Genomic DNA, 21439 nt, shown 5'->3' on the forward strand with positions numbered 1-21439 from the left:
ACTGCAGTAGTGCTTACTGTCCATTTAATATAAGGTTAGTGGTTTAGTTAAAGAATACTCTTACCTATGGAGAAATAGGCTGTCTATGTTCCAAGATAATACAATTCTATTGGGAATCTCTACAACCACATATACACTAGACGATACCATTCCAAACATGGGGCCATCCCGGCACTGTTCTGACTTTGTAAGATGGAGATCTTATATACCACATCCTCTTCCCCCAACCTCTGGTCCGGTTCCTCATTCCCCTACCTACACATATCCTAAGCCTAGAACCCTTCTCTTCTTTTTCCCTGTCTCTCTACTGTTTAGTTTTCTACTACTTTTTCTCACTTACTTGATCACTACTTTCTAAGTTCAATAATTGTTTTGAACGTTGACGAATAGACAGCTGAGCTAAAGATGAGAGATTATATTGTATTTTCAGTATTTGAACTTTATTATTGGTTCTATTTCATGCCTCTAAACTTAACCATGATGAAACATTTTTGCATGTGCTATCAGAATATTGTTGAGTTTCATATGATATATTAACCAAAGTTCTTATTTGTTTGTTCAAAAACTAATAAAAATTGATGTATAAATATAAAAAAGTTAGTTGTTATCTGAATAGTTTTGACAATGACTGTAAGTCAATGGGGCAGGTAGAATGACAAGTGATTGGCTGTACTGCTTGGTCTTTTCTGGAAAATCAGCACCAGTGAGGCTGCTTTTATAAAGTTTAGGGAAAATAAATGTTTTCCAAACTTTTCAAGTGAATGCTGACCTTTTTATATGAATGCATTCATTTTAATTAATTAAAGTAGTTTGTAATATTTACTGTCCCTTTTTTTTTTTTTTTTTTTTTTTTTTTTTTTTTTTTTTTTTTAGAATGCTAATTTATTTGTTGTAAGTATAAATGTTCTGGTGCCTCAGTTTGAGTTCATAAAATCTTTTGTATTAAAAGGAATTACAATAATCACAGTTGGATACACATTACTGCAGCTTGTAGATAAATGATACAAACTTTTAAAGACTTAACAATATTCTATGCAGTTTACAATTCTATTTGCGGCAACATTTTCTGTAGTGAAACAAACCTTATATGTATATATTTTTTTTTAGCAGGTATGTCTATCCAGTATCCATATCTGATACCGTGTGTAGCTACTATAGCATTACATGTTCAGTCATCATTTCCACAGCCTCTCTAGCCTTTTCTTCTTAGGTAAAAGACCTTGCAATATCAGTGTGGAAATGAGGTTGTTTTATAGGCAGATATTATTGTAGTGAAAAAAGGGGGGAGTGGGGTAAGTGCGCTAAAAAAGCTAAAGGTATCAGAACAAAGTATATTTTACTTTAAGGGTCATTAGTATTACCTTAATTTTTTTATATATGTGATCTCCGAAATATATATTAAAATAGTAAATGGAACTTCATTTTTTAATGAAATAAAAATAAATGTTAATAAAGGTGTTCTTTAGAAGTGAATTTAAACTTTGTGTAAGTGATATAGAAAAGTAACTAAAATTGTTGCTAACAAGGTGATGTGAAAAGTAACTAAAATTGTTGCTAATAAGACGATGTGAAAAAATGTGTCATTAATAGTGTTTGGAATTTGTTATGTTTGGAAATATCCTATATATAGGATAATACAGTACTTGAAGACTAGGTAGTAGAGGTGTAGTACCAATAGCAATATTTGAGAATAAGTTTTTATTGGTCCAGGCTAGAAATTAGCAGGATCCAAGGGACCTAACAAATAGCCCTTAATAGTAAATGCACACAGATGTAAATAATTTTACAGATTTATTTTCAGTTAAAAATATTACAATATAACAATTAGATAGGGGACGTCTCCCCAATTGCACAGCCTTAAGTTTCTCTAAAACCATAAAAAATCTAAAAAAACTACTATAAAACAATCTATATGATGAACAGCAAATAGTCAGAAACTCTATATCATATAAGCACAGTAGAATCTAGTGTGGTTAACTCTCGTAATAACTTTTGGTGTGATAGATTCGTTTATCCAGACTGAGTTATTTTAGTATCGCCTTCAAATTATATGTGGATAATGCTAAAAGTCTCTATGCAAGTTCCGTAATAGATTGTGATAACACACAGAGGTATATTTTCTAGGGGTGATTGTACTCTCCCTTCAGATGTGGGTAAGACAAATTTAAAGCTTACTTTTTAAGTCCTGGAAGAGCTGCTGGAGCCTGTGTCCGCCGGCTATCTCTCAGCCGAGTCAGTGCGCCGCATTGATCTTGGCGTCTGACGTCACCGGTAAGTCTTCCGGTTGTCAAAAAAGAAGAAGAAATTCTCAGCTGGAGTGTGTATTTTATCCAGATAGGATTGTTCATTTGAGATTCAGATGTCCTTGTCTGTAGTAGGCACAGTCACTTAGATCTAAGTGACTGTGCCTACTACAGACAAGGACATCTGAATCTCAAATGAACTTTTAACAAATTTCTGAGGTAACCCGGGTTATTCTGTTACGTCTTGAATCATCAATACCGGAGTCTAAATAATCCCTGCGTGCATTGGCACTAGGTGCAGGGTTGTAATTTCAACTGACTCACAAAGAATTTATTTCCCAAATCCTATCTGGATAAAATACACACTCCAGCTGAGAATTTCTTCTTCTTTTTTGACAACCGGAAGACTTACCGGTGACGTCAGACGCCAAGATCAATGCGGCGCACTGACTCGGCTGAGAGATAGCCGGCGGACACAGGCTCCAGCAGCTCTTCCAGGACTTAAAAAGTAAGCTTTAAATTTGTCTTACCCACATCTGAAGGGAGAGTACAATCACCCCTAGAAAAATATACCTCTGTGTGTTATCACAATCTATTACGGAACTTGCATAGAGACTTTTAGCATTATCCACATATAATTTGAAGGCGATACTAAAAATAACTCAGTCTGGATAAACGAATCTATCACACCAAAAGTTATTACGAGAGTTAACCACACTAGATTCTACTGTGCTTATATGATATAGAGTTTCTGACTATTTGCTGTTCATCATATAGATTGTTTTATAGTAGTTTTTTTAGATTTTTTATGGTTTTAGAGAAACTTAAGGCTGTGCAATTGGGGAGACGTCCCCTATCTAATTGTTATATTGTAATATTTTTAACTGAAAATAAATCTGTAAAATTATTTACATCTGTGTGCATTTACTATTAAGGGCTATTTGTTAGGTCCCTTGGATCCTGCTAATTTCTAGCCTGGACCAATAAATACTTATTCTCAAATATTGCTATTGGTACTACACCTCTACTACCTAGTCTTCAAGTACTGTATTATCCTATATATAGGATATTTCCAAACATAACAAATTCCAAACACTATTAATGACACATTTTTTCACATCGTCTTATTAGCAACAATTTTAGTTACTTTTCACAATCACCTTGTTAGCAACAATTTTAGTTACTTTTCTATATCACTTACACAAAGTTTAAATTCACTTCTAAAGAACACCTTTATTAACATTTATTTTTATTTCATTAAAAAATGAAGTTCCATTTACTATTTTAATATATATTTCGGAGATCACATATATAAAAAATTAAGGTAATACTAATGACCCTTAAAGTAAAATATACTTTGTTCTGATACCTTTAGCTTTTTTAGCGCACTTACCCCACTCCCCCCTTTTTTCACTTAAAATTACTGAGGAGAACGAAGGATCTTCTCAATCTGTAAGTGTGTGGTATCTCCTTTGTACCAGCGCTCTACTGTCACTCCACAGATCAGATATTATTGTAGGACAGAAACTAGTTACAGGTAGTAGGCTTCTTTTTAGCACCTATGGACTGTGAGACTCTAGGAATATGCATTTGTGTAAAATAGGCTTATTTATGTAAAGTCCTAAATTTACATTTTTTGTGATATAGCATGCAATTTTAAATTAAAAAAATACTTTACACTTATGTTATCAAATTGTCTATGTTTGCTTGGTAATCTTTGTTGAAGAGCTATCCTAGGTAGGTTCATAGGAGCTCAGGAGCATCTACAGGTCTTTAAGAATGTTAAACAATGCTGCTATGTTCTCGTGCATGCTCCTGAGCTCCTATGTTCCTACCAAGCATCTTCAAAGGATACCAGGAGAATGAAGGCAACTTGGAATTAGAAGTAAAACGTTTAGTTATCCACATCCCCTAAATGCAGAAGTTAAATCCTTGTATTTTTCCTTTTTAAAAATGTTAATACTTTTTTATATCTACAGAACAATGCATAATAATGATATTCCAAAAGAAATGTCTTCTGAGGAGATGATTATGGAACTTAAAGCAGAACTTGAACGTTGCCTTAATAGCAATAAAGCAAAGAGACCATCAGATAGTTAATTTACAATCTGAGCTAAGGGAGCATCAGTCAAAAGTAGAAGAATTGAAGTTATTACTGGAAAAGTCAGAAAGAACAGCAAGAGACTGTATGGTAAGTGTTTTAATAACCTGTTTTCTGTATCTTCAATTGTATTTGTATACTGCATTCTTTTTGGACAAGTGCTTGTCTTTTAAATTAGAATAAACTATTATTATATTTTTTATTATTCTAATAGGCTAGGACAGATACTCTGGAGAGTCAGTTGAATCCTTCATCTCCATACGCGCAAGCATCAAGCGAAACATTAAAAGAAATTCAGGAGATGCAAAGTGAGAAACTGTTGTTGGAGGAAGAAGTTAAGGTAACTTCATATCTATTATTCTGAGTAACGTTAAATGGGCTTTTAAAAGGACCAGTCTTCTTCAAAAATGTTATTGTTTAAAAAGATAGGTAATCCCTTTATTACCTATTCCCTAGTTTTGCTTAATAAACAGTGATATTAATACACTTATTACCTCTGTGATTACCTTGTATGTAAGCCTCTACAGACTCCTTAATAACTCCACGGGAGTCAGCACAATGTTATCTATATAGCACACATTGAAAATCTCAAAATGCACTGAGATAAGAGGTGGTTTTTAACGGTTTAGAAATTTGTTTGAGCCTACCTAGGTTTAGCTTTCAACAAACAATACAAAGAGAACAAAGCAAATTTGATGATAAAAGTAAATTGGAAAATTGTTTAACATTGCATGCTCTATGTGAAACATGAAAGTAGAGTTTTGCATAGACTGTCCCATTAAATATTTTGTTCTTAGTTGTATCTAAAAAGACTTTTTTTTTTTTTTGTTTTTTTGTTTTTTTTCGTTATTATGCCTTGTCTGATATATATAATGTATTCCTTGTGTTTTGTTACCTCTCCTTGCTTTGGTAGAAACATTTGTCATGCATTAAAGAACTTACTGCAAGTGCGGAGAAATTGAAGGCAGCCAATCAGGAACTCTGCAATGAAATGAGAGGAATGATACTGGAATTTGATAGGGATAAAAGGAAGCAATTGAGAGGTAATTAAGGCAATGCTTATTTGGGTTATTAAATACTAAAAAATAATTAAATTATGCATTCACATTTTGTAAAAAATATAACTGTAAACGAAAGATCTTATAAAATATTGTATATATGTATAACATTTAAAAATCTATGTATATGAAGAAGGTGACTGCTCGTGGTCTAAGGCTCTTTTCGAAACCAAATGTTATTCTTGTGAAAGCGAACCACATTAAGATCTGTGCAAATCCTGATGTTAGTGTGTTGAACTTTCACAAGAGTAAATCCAGTGGAAGGCCACAAGCAGCCACCTTCTTCCACCTTTGACGGCCAACAATGTTTCCGAATTCACACATCTAATAAATAGTAATGTAGGCTGTCATTATCCACTAAGCATTAGCAGAAAATTCACATCTAATTCTGCTGTAATAGTTTAATTCATTTTTCAAGAATGTGTTTTTTTTTCTTCAGAAGATTCTAGAATTTGTTTTGAGATGTCATGATATTGAAACCTAAATGAGGATAGGGGGGGAGAGAGACTGGACAAGAAGGGGTTAATTAGCACTCATTCCTCTTATTTAGAGTAAGTATGTTGAAATATTCAACTATTCAGAAGTGTAAGATTAAGTTAAAACTTATTATTTATTTATTAAACCACTATAAAAAGAGTGTGATTAGAAATAACACTCTCACCATTACAAAAAAGCCCCACACTAACACTCCACACTCACACCAGTGGTTATCACACTGCAATATAGCCAGACAGTAAACACAGTTTCCACCACCCCCCTGTATTCCTGGCCAGTAACAGGATACGCTGGGTTCAGGTGACAGGGATGGCTTCTATTCTGTGTGCACACGTCCCTTGCAGTGGATTGATTAAGGCGTGAGTACAAGATTAGAAAATAATTAAAAACATTTATGCTGAATTAAGCATACTGTATAGGTAGGCACAAACGCGTTTCGGCCGAGTAGCGGCCTTTCTCAATGTGCAATCAGAATTTTGACAAGACGAGTGACTCGCTCGTAGCACCTTATAAGCCTATCCCCTATTTGGCCTGCCCAATCATAGCGTGCGTTTGGAGCACGCCCACCTTTCAGCGAATCCCAGGCGATTCAAAATAGCGTGCTCTGGGCAGGAAATCAGTGACCGATTGGTTGCTAGTAACTTCATACAGGCCCAATCAGAGATAACCTTTTTTTTTATCTACGGTCAATGACAGGATGGCTATAACAAATACTGTGACTACGATCACTGTAAATAACCCGATTCTATGTGCACCCATAGTAGCTCCATAAGTTTGTGATTGCTTAGGTACAATTGTTATTATTGCGATGAGCAAGTGATATGTACATAATGTACCATTAAGTCAGGTTTTGGAGCAGTAGCGCATTTGTGAAATTTTATTATTGCTAAATGCACTAACGGTTTATCCATAAGAGGTATAAAATGCTTGCTATTCTATAATAAAATGGATATATTCAGTTTTTACTGTATAGAAGCATACCAACTTTCACACTATGGTTCAGAGATCATTTAAAAATCCCAAGTTTATAGAGTAACAAGTCCATTATTTTATTATATTTTAGTAAGCAGGTTTATAACGTAATACATTGATCACATTAAATGTCCTCTACGGAAATTCTCTGGGTGCACATTAGAATTCGGTTTGATGATGATCATCAATTATAGTCAATGTCTTTACAAGAAATAAAAATGAAAAATGAAATGTGCAATAAAAAATCAGAGGAATGCCCAAAAATTATTATTCTCATTCACTGAGCACCTAAGCAACATTTGAAATGCAGCAAAGGATGTAGAAAAGGGCAAACAAATCACCAGTGTCGCCAGGCATTTTCTACACTGTCATGAAGGAAAAACTAACACTTTTAAGTTCTGGGGATTGGAAACAATACGCCCTGGAATACGTGGCAGGGATATGGAACAAGCCCTCTTGAAAAAAGAGGCTAGATGGATTTTTAATTTAAATGCTGTCATGCCCAATGGCATGAATGAGAATAATAATTTTTGGGCATTCCTCTGATTTTTTTTATTGCACATTTCATTTTCATTTTTATTTCTTGTAAAGACATTGACTATAATTGATGATCATCATCAAACCGAATTCTAATGTGCACCCAGAGAATTTCCGTAGAGGACATTTAATGTGATCAATGTATTACGTTATAAACCTGCTTACTAAAATATAATAAAATAATGGACTTGTTACTCTATAAACTTGGGATTTTTAAATGATCTCTGAACCATAGTGTGAAAGTTGGTATGCTTCTATACAGTAAAAACTGAATATATCCATTTTATTATAGAATAGCAAGCATTTTATACCTCTTATGGATAAACCGTTAGTGCATTTAGCAATAATAAAATTTCACAAATGCGCTACTGCTCCAAAACCTGACTTAATGGTACATTATGTACATATCACTTGCTCATCGCAATAATAACAATTGTACCTAAGCAATCACAAACTTATGGAGCTACTATGGGTGCACATAGAATCGGGTTATTTACAGTGATCATAGTCACAGTATTTGTTATAGCCATCCTGTCATTGACCGTAGATAAAAAAAAAAAAAGGTTATCTCTGATTGGGCCTGTATGAAGTTACTAGCAACCAATCGGTCACTGATTTCCTGCCCAGAGCACGCTATTTTGAATCGCCTGGGATTCGCTGAAAGGTGGGCGTGCTCCAAACGCACGCTATGATTGGGCAAGCCAAATAGGGGATAGGCTTATAAGGTGCTACGAGCGAGTCACTCGTCTTGTCAAAATTCTGATTGCACATTGAGAAAGGCCGCTACTCGGCCGAAACGCGTTTGTGCCTACCTATACAGTATGCTTAATTCAGCATAAATGTTTTTAATTATTTTCTAATCTTGTACTCACGCCTTAATCAATCCACTGCAAGGGACGTGTGCACACAGAATAGAAGCCATCCCTGTCACCTGAACCCAGCGTATCCTGTTACTGGCCAGGAATACAGGGGGGTGGTGGAAACTGTGTTTACTGTCTGGGTATATTGCAGTGTGATAACCACTGGTGTGAGTGTGGGGCTTTTTTGTAATGGTGAGAGTGTTATTTCTAATCGCACTCTTTTTATAGTGGTTTAATAAATAATAAGTTTTAACTTAACCTTACACTTCTGAATAGTTGAATATTTCAACATACTTACTCTAAATAATAGGAATGAGTGCTAATTAACCCCTTCTTGTCCAGTCTCTCCCCCCTATCCTCATTTAAGTATTAATATTAAGGGTTAGCACTAGGGAATATTATATCCCTTTTTCCGATTACTTTATTTTCACAGTGCCTGAACTAAATTATTCCTTCATAGATGATATTGAAACCATCAGCTCACTGAGTTCAAACTATTACTGTTAAATAACAAATATAGTTTAGATTTTAGTTTTTGAAACATTACGTGGTATTAAGACTGCATATGCTGCACAGTGCTGAGCAATAGAAAGCAGATATACTGCTTAATTTTGATTCAGCAAAGGGTTAGAAGACTTTGTTGGATGGTTGGCTTCATTTTTGTTGCTTAGGAGTTCATGAAGAAGCCCCCATTCTTTTAGGTTAGGTCATATGAACTGTTTTAAAACTAACCCTTCATTATATGACTTTATTTTATCATGAAAACAAGATTGTTATACACAATTTAAATCAATATACTAAAATTTAACACATAGACTCATGAAGGCCCACTTCATATTGGGAACAGTTATCTCTTTCTTCAGCACCTACTTGGAACCAAATCAACCAATGTTACTTGTTTTTGTTCAGTCTAGTCTTATGCACCATTTCCTTGTCTTACCTCTTCATTAAATTGAATTACCTGGGTGCTTCGTAGTGAGGCAGCCATGTTTTCTCCTTCACTTCATGCACCTGCACTCAGTAATTTCACGTTGGGCAGCAAACACCAGCAGTGTCATAAGAGAACTACTGAGAATCTAGTCTTCACTTTAGTCTGTGGAAGGAAAAAGATTGGGCCACAGGCGGTGTTCTCGGTCTCAGTAACTTGTAGCTGTAATAAAGAGGGCCTGTTGGTACCATGCAACTTGCATTGGGACTTGATTTAGGCAATATAGTTACATATCTATGTTTTGCTAGAACAGAAATATCTTTCTGTATCTATTCATGGTTGCCAAGGTGTTTCATGAATTACCAGTGTATGGAAAAACTTGGATTAAAACGTACCAGTGATACCTGCTAACTATAATAAAATATAGACATAAATTGTCATTTTTTCTACTAACAAATAATTATGTTGGTGTATTTATCTTAATGTTGCCACCAATTATATTTAATCTCGATTAAAGTAATTCCTAAATTTTGACCAGTTAATCTCTATGACTAGATATATAGATCAATTGATTAATACAATATTAAAGTATAAAGCAGGCTATAGAGATAACTATATTAATACATTTTCAAATTAAATTGTCTGGGTACTATGTATTATGGACACAATCTTATCTATAAATCTACCTTAACTGAAAATGAATTTATTATCAAATACTGCAATTAAATTTTACTAGAACAATTTTTAATGGTCAGAAATATGAACCATCTCAATATATAGCTTATTTAACAACGTTTGGACTCACCTATGTCCAAATCTCACAATTAAATCTTAGCTAAACTCCCATAAATCTAATGGAATTTTTAGGAAAATATAATTCACTAATTTACCCAAAATAGTCTTTTAATACTTCAAATAATCAACCAGAGATTGTTACACGATACTATCAATTCCACATATATCAAGTAAGATAGTATTATATCCAATTTAACCACAATAATATATACACTTTTAAAAATATATCACAGTAGCTTTGGTTTAACCTATGAGCATTAAAATACTAAATCCTTTCCTCTTAATAATAAATTTACTTAGCACTAATATAATTACACGTATTTATAGACTACACATGCCTTGTGAAATATAAATTATAACTATAAATTACACTTTTGAATGCAGCTTCAATTAAACTATGGCTATAAAGAATATCTTTGATTTAAAACATTAAAAATTATAAAAACATTAAATCGCCAATACATTACCAGATACCAATATTTGAAAGTTTCAGCTCTTTTAATCAGAATTCTTTTTATTGTCCATATAAGAGATTATGCATGAATCTGGAAGTGAATAGTAGGCCCAATTTGTTTGCTCTTTCTAAATAAAGAGTTTCTCACAAAGACTGTATTTTCCAAGGCAGGCAAGTTAGTCAGTGTGTAGATCAGCATAAGCCAAGCAACATAAGGGCAGCATTGAGCATATGCCTTTCACCTCCTGTGCAATGAGATTTATCTGTGATTAAAACTCCCACCTCCATTTCTAATCACCCAAATGAAATGATTCTGAGAGTCTGGATAACTCTCATTGGCTATGGTAATTTGCTCTCCTGACAACCAAATACCTTTTTGGCTGTAAGAATTCTCGCATCGACCATCGGGGGGCAACAGAAATTGTAAAGTAGTTTTTACTAGCAAAATAATACTACAGGAAAATATATTTCCTTTTTATTTTTATAAATGTATAGTCAATATACTTATTTCCTAGTACCTGTAGCTTATTATCCTAATTATGGCCAATCTAATTTAACTGAGTCAGCAATATTTCAAGACCAGACATGGGCATATATCAAATCTATATTGAGTGTGTGTTGTGTTGTGTGACATGTATGTGTATATATTATATAGATATATATATATATTATAGATATATATATATATATAGATACCAAGAGAATGAAGAAACATTGATAATAGGAGTAAATTAGAAAGTTGATTAAAATTGCATGCTCTATCTGAATCATGAAAATTTAATTTTGACTATACTATACCTTTTTAATGACAGTTAAAATAATAATTAAAACAAAAGTTTAAAACCAATAAATAATATGCAAAGGTACCTATGTGGACTATTCAAATAGTACATTAACATGGATCCATGTTTATCAACATAATACAAAAAGACTGGTAAGATGCGACAGTAGACAATATACAGTATATAAAAAGTGCCACTAAGCGCCCAGCGGGGCCTTGGCCGTGGTGTGGTGAGAAGTCACAAATTGTTCCTATCAGTTGAGTGCAATTTGTAATCCCAGGTTTAGTGAAAATCTGATGTAGAATTTCCAAGTGTATACTTGGGTAGAGTCCAATATAGTTTTGTTATAGTTAATCCCTCATTAGTGATGGTGTAGGAGAAAAAAGGGGATGTGACTGACAGCTCAAAAAATAGTGAAGAAAAAAATGGATTATCCTTCAACAAAGGATAAAAATACAAAAATGTAAACGTGAAAAAAAAATTTGATTTTTTTTTTTTTAAAGTTAGACTTATATTGCACCTACGAATGTATTTATCCTAAGGATGAAAGTTAGTGAATGAAAAATTATTCTCAAGGTTCAGTTGGGTGTGGCGAGATTAGTGCAGCTGGGTGCTGCAGGGTTAGTGCTGCGGCCACAGGGGGAAATCCAGAGATTTTAGTGGATGTTCTGCTCCTAGCTGGATTTATCTGTGAAAGATAATCAATATAGTGTAGTACGCTCAAAGTAGATATAGATGTAGAAATAACTTACCAGATGCTAGGTCAACGTGTTTCGGCCTCCCACAGGCCTTTTTCAAGAAAGCCATTAAGAAACATTGGCATGTTCGGTTACAGGACCCTCTCCTCAACAAAACATGGATCCTATACCAAGAGTAGTTTTCAGAAAGAACAAAAACTTGAAAGAAATCCTAGAACCCAGTAAATTAAGGGATAAAAATGGAAAGGGTAGTTGGTTAAACAAATTGACCAAAGGTTTCTTCAAGTGTAATAGGAGGGGGTGTAATTCCTGTCCAATAATCCATCATAATAATAAACACATCACCTCTAGTTCCAATGGACACACAATGGAAATCAAACATACTATGAATTGTCATTCTAAGTATGTAGTATATTTGTTAGAATGTCCATGCAAAAAACAGTATATAGGAAGAACAAAAAGGACTATCAAAAGAAGAGTGATGGAACACCTTACAAATATTGAAAAGGGGTATGTGGTACATGGCGTTACTGACCATTTTAGGGAGTTTCATAACAATGATAATTCTGGCTTGAAGTTTGTAGCAATAGAGCAGGTGGTACTTGATGAGAGAAGAGGAAATAAGTTACTCTTGTTGAGACAAAGAGAGACCTTCTGGATCCACCAGCTACAAACCCTAGAACCTCTAGGAATGAATAGGAAGGTGGACATTCAAGCTTTTTTGGGTGACCTCCCATTCTGTTATTAACTTTTTGGAACACACTTTTGGAATACCGATATATTGAAATATAATACAATTATGAATTAACATATTATAGGTACCTCCCTATTAGGTGTAGAGAGAAATGAATTTCAGGTTAGGGGGTATATATAAATGGATAGTATTATTTTAGCCATATTTATTAAAAATAGATTAATTTTCTTTCCCATTTAATATGTAGCAAGAGGAATTCTGGGGAGTTTATAGATATAATGTAGCTATAGAGCTTTTTATCATAGGGTTATCTATATAATAATAAAAACAATAAAATTAATAGCATCATTTGATGTATATTTATCATATATGGGCCTATTGGAAGAATAATATATGTATTTTTTTTTTTTTTAAAGTTTTTTAAATTAATTTTAGAGACTTGAGATTTTTATAATATTTATCAGTGTAGCCATAAATTTGATTGGTCTTTTATATTCTTAAGCCTTTTAGATTTGTTCTTTAAATTATATAAATATATACACATGTTTTATGACATATAGCCATTTGGGAGTACATCAGTATTTCTGTCCCATGTTTTTGTTTGTATTTATATAGATTACATTGTATGGCACAATGTTCTTACAGCATATTATATCCAGTTGATTAGGGGCATATTTATGTATTAATGAATTATTAAGGCAACACTTGCACATTTTATTTAAAATAATTGGGGATTGAGAATGCTTAGCAATTGTATAACATCGATTGAGTAAATGTTGCAGATGTAATTCTACATTAATAGCATATCAGTAGTATACAGTGATGGAATATTGGCATACAGAGTAAGCTCTCCCCTGCCGTAGCGTAGCGTAAGCAGCATACAACACACTGTCAAATGTAATGGGTCTGTGACGTAGGGATGGGCGTGCTCTGACCTATGTGAATATATGTCAGCAGTAAGGTGGGCTGTCAAAAGCCTCTGACGAAGAGGGTTTTCCAGACCCGCCCTCTGTGCTCTACTGGGCAGGTCTGGTTTTCCCTCAGAGCGCATCGGGCCAGCTGTCTAGTCACAGCCCTGCCCGACCGCGCCATTTAATGCAGCTCGCTCCTGCTGTCAGACAGAGCAGGAGCGAGCTGCATTAAATGTAATGGCGCAGTCGGGCCGGGCTGTGACTAGACAGCTGGCCCGATGCGCTCTGAGGGAAAACCAGACCTGCCCAGTAGAGCACAGAGGGCGGGTCTGGAAAACCCTCTTCTTTTTATAAAAAATCACCGGATATATTATGTAATAAAAAAAAACTAGCACTAATATAATGTTATATAATTCTGCACTATATGCAGAATTATATAACATTATTTTTTAGGTTTACTGGCACTTTAATTACACCTGAGGAAGGGGCGTGGCCTGAAACTAGTAGTATTGACACCTGAGGAAGGGGCGTGGCCCTGAAACTAGTAGTGGTAACGTATACATAGAGTCTGACCAGGCAAGTGTTTGCAGTTTCTCTTGCTCTTCATTTATCAGAGTATTTTATGATTTTTAGTTTTTTAAAAGGTTTTTATACTTGTGATTTAATATTGCATATTTGTATGTTGTAAATTTGTGTATAGTATGAAAGTGGGGACAATAGTGCTCAATTTTATCTCAAAAACTTTAATTTGCCCTCCATTGTGCAAATAGTTTTTTTTTTTTTTTTTTTTTTTTATTGAGGTCCAATATCATACAAAGCATAAACAAGCTTACAGGACAATTAAACCAATAGACATATGTCTGCATAGTGATAACATTATCAAGTAAAGCCTATAGTTCACATCTATCATACAAAAGAAATTAACAATGTTAAAGATAAACATATGTGAATAAAAAACAAACATCCTGTATATTTAATTCCTGACCTCTTTTATAGCTATGACAAATGATTTCCCTGATCAATAAATATTCACTTTGGTACCATAAGTACACGACATATAAGCAGTATGGGATTAATACAATTCTGATCCTTTTTGTCATAGAGGGTAATAAAGGGTGGGAGTATCAAAGGCCCCTATCTTATATCCAATATATAATAAACAATAGGGAGATTTTTCGATGGAATCTGTGTTCCTTTGCTTACTCAGTAAACAAAAATTGGGGGGAGGAGGACGGAGCTAAAACTCCAGTAACTATGAACTTTCAGGAGGTAGAAGTATAGAGTTTGGCATATATATATATATATATATATATATATATATATACCAAACTCTATACTCGGAGCATGATTAAGGGATAATATCCCGAAACGTTGCTGCTTACCTGCTTTGTACCTGTATGGGAATAAGATGATTCAATAAAGCATTGAAAATTCATTGAGGTGCTGTGGATTTTTCTACTCTTCTAGCTAAATAGAGCCCTAGAAGAAACTTCAGCCTCAACTATGGCGCAGTGTATCATCCTCCTCCGTGCCACGCTGGATAGCATAGGTCAGGAACGGGGTCACAACAGAAGCTGTCAAACTAATCAAATATATTCCTGAGCAAATCCACCATAGATAGTTCCAATATAAAGTAAAAGTTCCTCAGAAATATATATGTAAATATTTGTAAGGTAGAAATGTTGAAGGAGCTCCTGCAATGCACGTCCTGCCGATCCAGCGGTCAGCTCTGCCCCCCCTGTGCAAATAGTTTTTTAACCTATGTGTTAGTATTAAATGTTGCTATTGTATATAATCCTATTGCTTTGTGAATAGATATTGGTTATATCTTTTTAAATGTTTTAAGACATGGTCTGTCAGTAAAATAAAGTTTTTTTTGTTTTTTTTTCTACACGTGTATTTCTAGTTTTATATTTGCTGTGTACAGCACTGTTTATATACTCTCATACAACCTTTCTTGTTCCTAAAAACAGCTGCAGTTCAGCCCTTAATTAAGTGATTAGATACCTAGTATATACTAGTGGCATAAAATCTTTAGTTGATTGCAACTAAGTAACTAAAATATACATTTCTCAGTGTGTGGCGCTCTCCTTTTTTAACTACAAACTTTAATTAAACCTGTTGACTGTATAAAATGGGCTGTTTAGAAACCTTAAAGGGACACTGAACCCAATTTTTTCTTTTGTGATTCAGATAGAGCATGCAATTTTAAGCAACTTTCTAATTTACTCCTATTATCAATTTTTCTTCGTTCTCTTGCTATATTTATTTGAAAAAGACGGCATCTAAGCTTTTTTTTTTTTGGTTTAGAACTCTGGACAGCACTTTATTGGTGGATGAATTTATCCACCAATCGGCAAGGACAACCCAGGTTGTTCACCAAAAATGGGTCGGCATCTAAACTTTCTTGCATTTCAAATAAAGATACCAAGAGAATGAAGAAAATTTGATAATAGGAGTAAAATAAAAAGTTGCTTAAAATTTCATGCTCTATCTGAATCACGAAAAAGAAAATTTGTGTTCAGTGTCCCTGTAAATAATATTGAAATGATTTGTCGCCTTTTCTAGATGTGAACGAACATATGAACAGCACCATGAAGACATCAAGAATAAACTTCACATGGAATTGTCTGAAATTTATACAGCTGAAAAAGAGCAATTGTGTCAATCCTATGAAGAAAAAATATCTCAGTTACAGTAAGTTCTAGTAGGTTTTATTTCTTTCATGTAATTAACAAGAGTCCATGAGCTAGTGACGTATGGGATATACATTCCTACCAGGAGGGGCAAAGTTTCCCAAACCTTAAAATGCCTATAAATACACCCCTCACCACACCCACAAATCAGTTTTACAAACTTTGCCTCCAAGGGAGGTGGTGAAGTAAGTTTGTGCTAGATTCTACGTTGATATGCGCTCCGCAGCAAGTTGGAGCCCGGTTTTCCTCTCAGCGTGCAGTGAATGTCAGAGGGATGTGAAGAGAGTATTGCCTATTGAATGCAGTGATCTCCTTCTACGGGGTCTATTTCATAAGGTTCTCTGTTATCGGTCGTAGAGATTCATCTCTTACCTCCCTTTTCAGATCGACGATATACTCTTATATTTACCATTTCCTCTACTGATTCTCGTTTCAGTACTGGTTTGGCTTTCTACAAACATGTAGATGAGTGTCCTGGGGTAAGTAAGTCTTATTTTCTGTGACACTCTAAGCTATGGTTGGGCACTTTATTTATAAAGTTCTAAATATATGTATTCAAACATTTATTTGCCTTGACTCAGAATGTTCAAACTTTCCTTATTTCCAGACAGTCAGTTTCATATTTGGGATTATGCATTGAATTATCATATTTTTTCTTACCTCAAAAATTTGACTTTTTTCCCTGTGGGCTGTTAGGCTCGCGGGGGCTGAAAATGCTTCATTTTATTGCGTCATTCTTGGCGCGGACTTTTTTGGCGCAAAAATTCTTTTCCGTTTCCGACGTCATACGTGTCGCCGGAAGTTGCGTCATTTTTTGACGTTATTTTGCGTCAAAGATGTCGGCGTTCCGGATGTGGCGTCATTTTTGGCGCCAAAAGCATTTAGGCGCCAAATAATGTGGGCGTCTTTTTTGGCGCTAAAAAATATGGGCGTCATTTTTGTCTCCACATTATTTAAGTCTCATTATTTATTGCTTCTGGTTGCTAGAAGCTTGTTCACTGGCATTTTTTTCCCATTCCTGAAACTGTCATTTAAGGAATTTGATCAATTTTGCTTTATATGTTGTTTTTTTCTTTTACATATTGCAAGATGTTCCACGTTGCAACTGAGTCAGAAGATACTACAGGAAAATCACTGCACAGTGCTGGAGCTACCAAGCTAAGTCTGCTATAAACTTTTGGTATCTGTTTCTCCAGCTGTTATTTGTATTGCATGTCATGTCAATCTTATTAATGCAGATAAAATTTCCTTTAGTACTGTTACATTACCTGTTGCTGTCCGTCAACATCTAATTTTCAGAGTGTTCCTGATAACATAAGAGATTTTATTTTTTAAATCCATTAAGAAGGCTATGTCTGTTATTTCTCCTTCTAGTATACATAAAAGTCTTTTAAAACTTCTCTTTTTTTCAGATGAATTTTTAAATGAACATCATCATTCTGATACTGATAATGGTTCTTCTGGTTCAGAGGTTTCTGTCTCAGAGGTTGATGCTGATAAATCTTTGTATTTGTTCAAGATGGAATTTATTCGTTCTTTACTTAAAGAAGTATTATTTGCATTAGAAATAGAGGATTCTGGTCCTCTTGATACTAAATGTAAACGTTTAAATAAGGTTTTTAAATCTCCTGTAGTTATTCCAGAAGTGTTTTATCTCCCTGATGCTATTTCTGAAGTAATTTCCAGGGAATGGAATAATTTGGGTAATTTATTTACTCCTTCTAGACGTTTAAGCAAATTATATCCTGTGCCATCTGACAGATTAGAGTTTGTTGGGACAAAAATCCCTAAGGTTATGGGGCTGTCTCTACTCCTGCTAATGTACTACTATTCCTATGGCAGATAGTACTTCATTTAAGGATCCTTTAGATAGGAAAATTGAATCCTTTTTAAGAAAAGCTTACTTATGTTCAGGTAATCTTCTTAGACCTGCTATATTTTTAGCGGATGTTGCTGCAGCTTCAACTTTTTTGGTTAGAAGCTTTAGCGCAACAAGTAACAGATCATAATTTTATAGCATTATTATTATTCTATAACATGCTAATAATTTTATTGGTGATACCATCTTTTGATATCATTAGAGTTGATGTCAGGTATATGTCTCTAGCTATTTTAGCTAGGAAAGCTTTATGGATTAAACTTGGAATGCTGACATGTCTTCTAAGTCAACTTTGCTTTCCCTTTCTTTCCGGGGTAAATAATCATTTCGTTCCTTTCCTCACAACAAGGAACAAAAGCCTGATCCTTCATCCTCAGGAGCGGTATCAGTTTGGAAACTATTTCCAGTTTGGAATATATCCAAGCCTTATAGAAACCTATAGCCAGCTCCTAAGTACCTATGAAGGTGCGGCCCTTATTCCAGCTCAGCTGGTATGGGGCAGATTACGTTTTCTTCAAAGAAATTTGGATCAATTCCGTTCTTAATCTCTGGTTTCAGAAACATTGTTTCAGAAAGGTACAGAATTGGCTTCAAGTTAAGGCCTCCTGCTAAGAGATTCTTTTCTTTCCCGTGTCCCAATTGACACAGCAAGGCTCAGCATTTCTGAAATGTGTTTCAGATCTAGAGTTGGCTGGAGTATTTATGCCAGTTCCAGTTCTGGAACAGGGGCTGGGGTTTTATTTTATCTCTTCATTGTACCAAAGAAGGTCAATTCCTTCAGACCAGTTCTGGATCTATCATTATTGAATCGTTATGTTAGGATACCAACATTCAAGATGGTTACTGTAGGACTATCCTGCCTTTTGTTTAGCAAGGGCATTATATGTCTACAATAGATTTACAGGATGTGTATCTGCATATTCCGATTCATCCAGATCACTTTTAGTGTCTGAGATTCTCTTTTTAGACAAGCATTACCAGTTTGTGGCTCTACTATTTGGCCTAGCCTCAGTTCCAAGAATTTTTGTTCAAAGGTTCTCGGTGCCCTTCTTTCTGTAATCAGAGAATAGGGTTTTGGTATTTCCTTATTTGGACGATATCTTGGTACTTGCTCAGTCTTCTCATTTTCGAAGAATCTCATACGAATCGATTTGTGTTGTTTCTTCAAGTTCATGGTTGGAGGATCAATTTACCAATCAGTTTATTGATTCCTCAGACAAGGGTAACCTTTTTAGGTTTCTAGATAAATTCAGTGTCTATGACTCTGTCCTTGTCAGACAAGAGAAGTTTAACATTGATATCAGCTTGTCAAAACCTTCAGTCACAATCATTCCCTTTGGTAGCCTTATGCATGGAAATGTTGGGTCTTAGGACTGCCGCATCAGATGCGATCTCCTTTGCTCGTTTTCACATGCGACCTCTTCAGCTCTGTATGCTGAACCAATGGTGCAGGGATTACTCAAAGATATCTCAATTAATATCTTTAAACCGATTTTACGACACTCTCTGACATGGTGGACAGATCATCATCGTTTAGTTCAGGGGGCTTCTTTGTTCTTCCGACCTGGACTATAATCTCAACAGATACGAGTCTTACAGGTTGGGGAGCTGTGTGGGGGTATCTGACGGCACAAGGGGTTTGGGAATCTCAGGAGGTGAGATTTCCGATCAATATTTTGGAACCCCGTACAATTTTCAGAGCTCTTCAGTCTTGGCCTCTTCTGAAGAGAGAGTTGTTCATTGTTTTCAGATAAGACATTGTCACAACTGTGGCATACATCAATCATCAAGGAGGGACTCACAGTCCTCTGGCTATGAAAGAAGTATCTCGAATTTTGGTTTGGGCGGAATCCAGCTCCTGTCTAATCTCTGCGGTTTTTATCCCAGGTATGGACAATTGGAAAGCGGATTATCTCAGTCGCCAAACGTTGCATCCGGGCGAATGGTCTCTTCACCCAGAGGTATTTCTTCAGATTGTTCAAATGTGGGAACTTCCAGAAATAGATCTGATGGCTTCTCATCTAAACAAGAAACTTCCCAGGTATCTGTCCAGATCCCGGGATCCTCAGGCGGAGGCAGTGGATGCATTTTCACTTCCTTGGAAGTATCATCCTGCCTATATCTTTCCGCCTCTAGTTCTTCTTCCAAGAGTAATCTCCAAGATTCTGAAGGAATGCTCGTTTGTTCTGCTGGTAGCTCCGGCATGGCCTCACAGGTTTTGGTATGCGGATCTTGTCCGGATGGCCTCTTGCCAACCGTGGACTCTTCCGTTAAGACCAGACCTTTTGTCTCAAGGTCCTTTTTTCCATCAGGATCTGAAATCCTTAAATTTAAAGGTATGGAGATTGAACGCTTGATTCTTGGTCAAAGAGGTTTCTCTGACTCTGTGATTAATACTATGTTACAGGCTCGTACATCTGTATCCAGAGAGATATATTATAGAGTCTGGAAGACTTATATTTCTTGGTGTCTTTCTCATCATTTTTTTGGCATTCTTTTAGAATACCGAGAATATTACAATTTCTTCAGGATGGTTTAGATAAGGGTTTGTCCGCAAGTTCCTTGAAAGGTCAAATCTCTGCTCTTTCTGTTCTTTTTCACAGAAAGATTGCTATTCTTCCTGATATTCATTGTTTTGTACAAGCTTTGGTTCGTATAAAGCCTGTCATTAAGTCAATTTCTCCTCCTTGGAGTTTGAATTTGGTTCTGGGGGCTCTTCAAGCTCCTCCATTTGAACCTATGCATTCATTGGATATTAAATTACTTTCTTGGAAAGTTTTGTTCCTTTTGGCCATCTCTTCTGCCAGAAGAGTTTCTGAATTATCTGCTCTTTCTTATGAGTCTCCTTTTCTGATTCTTCATCAGGATAAGGCGGTGTTGCGAACTTCTTTTGAATTTTTACCTAAAGTTGTGAATTCCAACAACATTAGTAGAGAAATTGTGGTTCCTTCATTTTGTCCTAATCCTAAGAATTCTAAGGAGAAATCGTTGCATTCTTTGGATGTTGTTAGAGCTTTGAAATATTATGTTGAAGCTACGAAATCTTTCTGTAAGACTTCTAGTCTATTTGTTATCTTTTCCGGTTCTAGGAAAGGCCAGAAAGCTTCTGCCATTTCTTTGGCATCTTGGTTGAAATCTTTAATTCATCTTGCCTATGTTGAGTCGGGTAAAATTCCACCTCAGAGAATTACAGCTCATTCTACTAGGTCAGTATCTACTTCCTGGGCGTTTAGGAATGAAGCTTCGGTTGACCAGATCTGCAAAGCAGCAACTTGGTCCTCTTTGCATACTTTTACTAAATTCTACCATTTTGATGTATTTTCTTCTTCTGAAGCA

At 35.2% G+C, this 21439-nt stretch overlaps 1 protein-coding gene across 1 annotated transcript in view; it reads left to right on the top strand.

Annotated features, from left to right (window-relative positions):
- CEP152 (centrosomal protein 152) overlaps positions 1-21439 on the top strand; it is a 170052-nt gene that overhangs the window by 12155 nt on the left and 136458 nt on the right. Inside the window, 5 exon segments of the mRNA XM_053719332.1 lie at positions 4223-4328; positions 4330-4434; positions 4559-4684; positions 5258-5377; positions 16086-16225. Coding sequence (XP_053575307.1) covers positions 4223-4328; positions 4330-4434; positions 4559-4684; positions 5258-5377; positions 16086-16225 — 597 coding nt within the window.

The sequence above is a fragment of the Bombina bombina genome, chromosome 6 (genome assembly GCF_027579735.1).
Source record: "Bombina bombina isolate aBomBom1 chromosome 6, aBomBom1.pri, whole genome shotgun sequence".
In the NCBI taxonomy this organism is placed as follows: domain Eukaryota; kingdom Metazoa; phylum Chordata; class Amphibia; order Anura; family Bombinatoridae; genus Bombina; species Bombina bombina.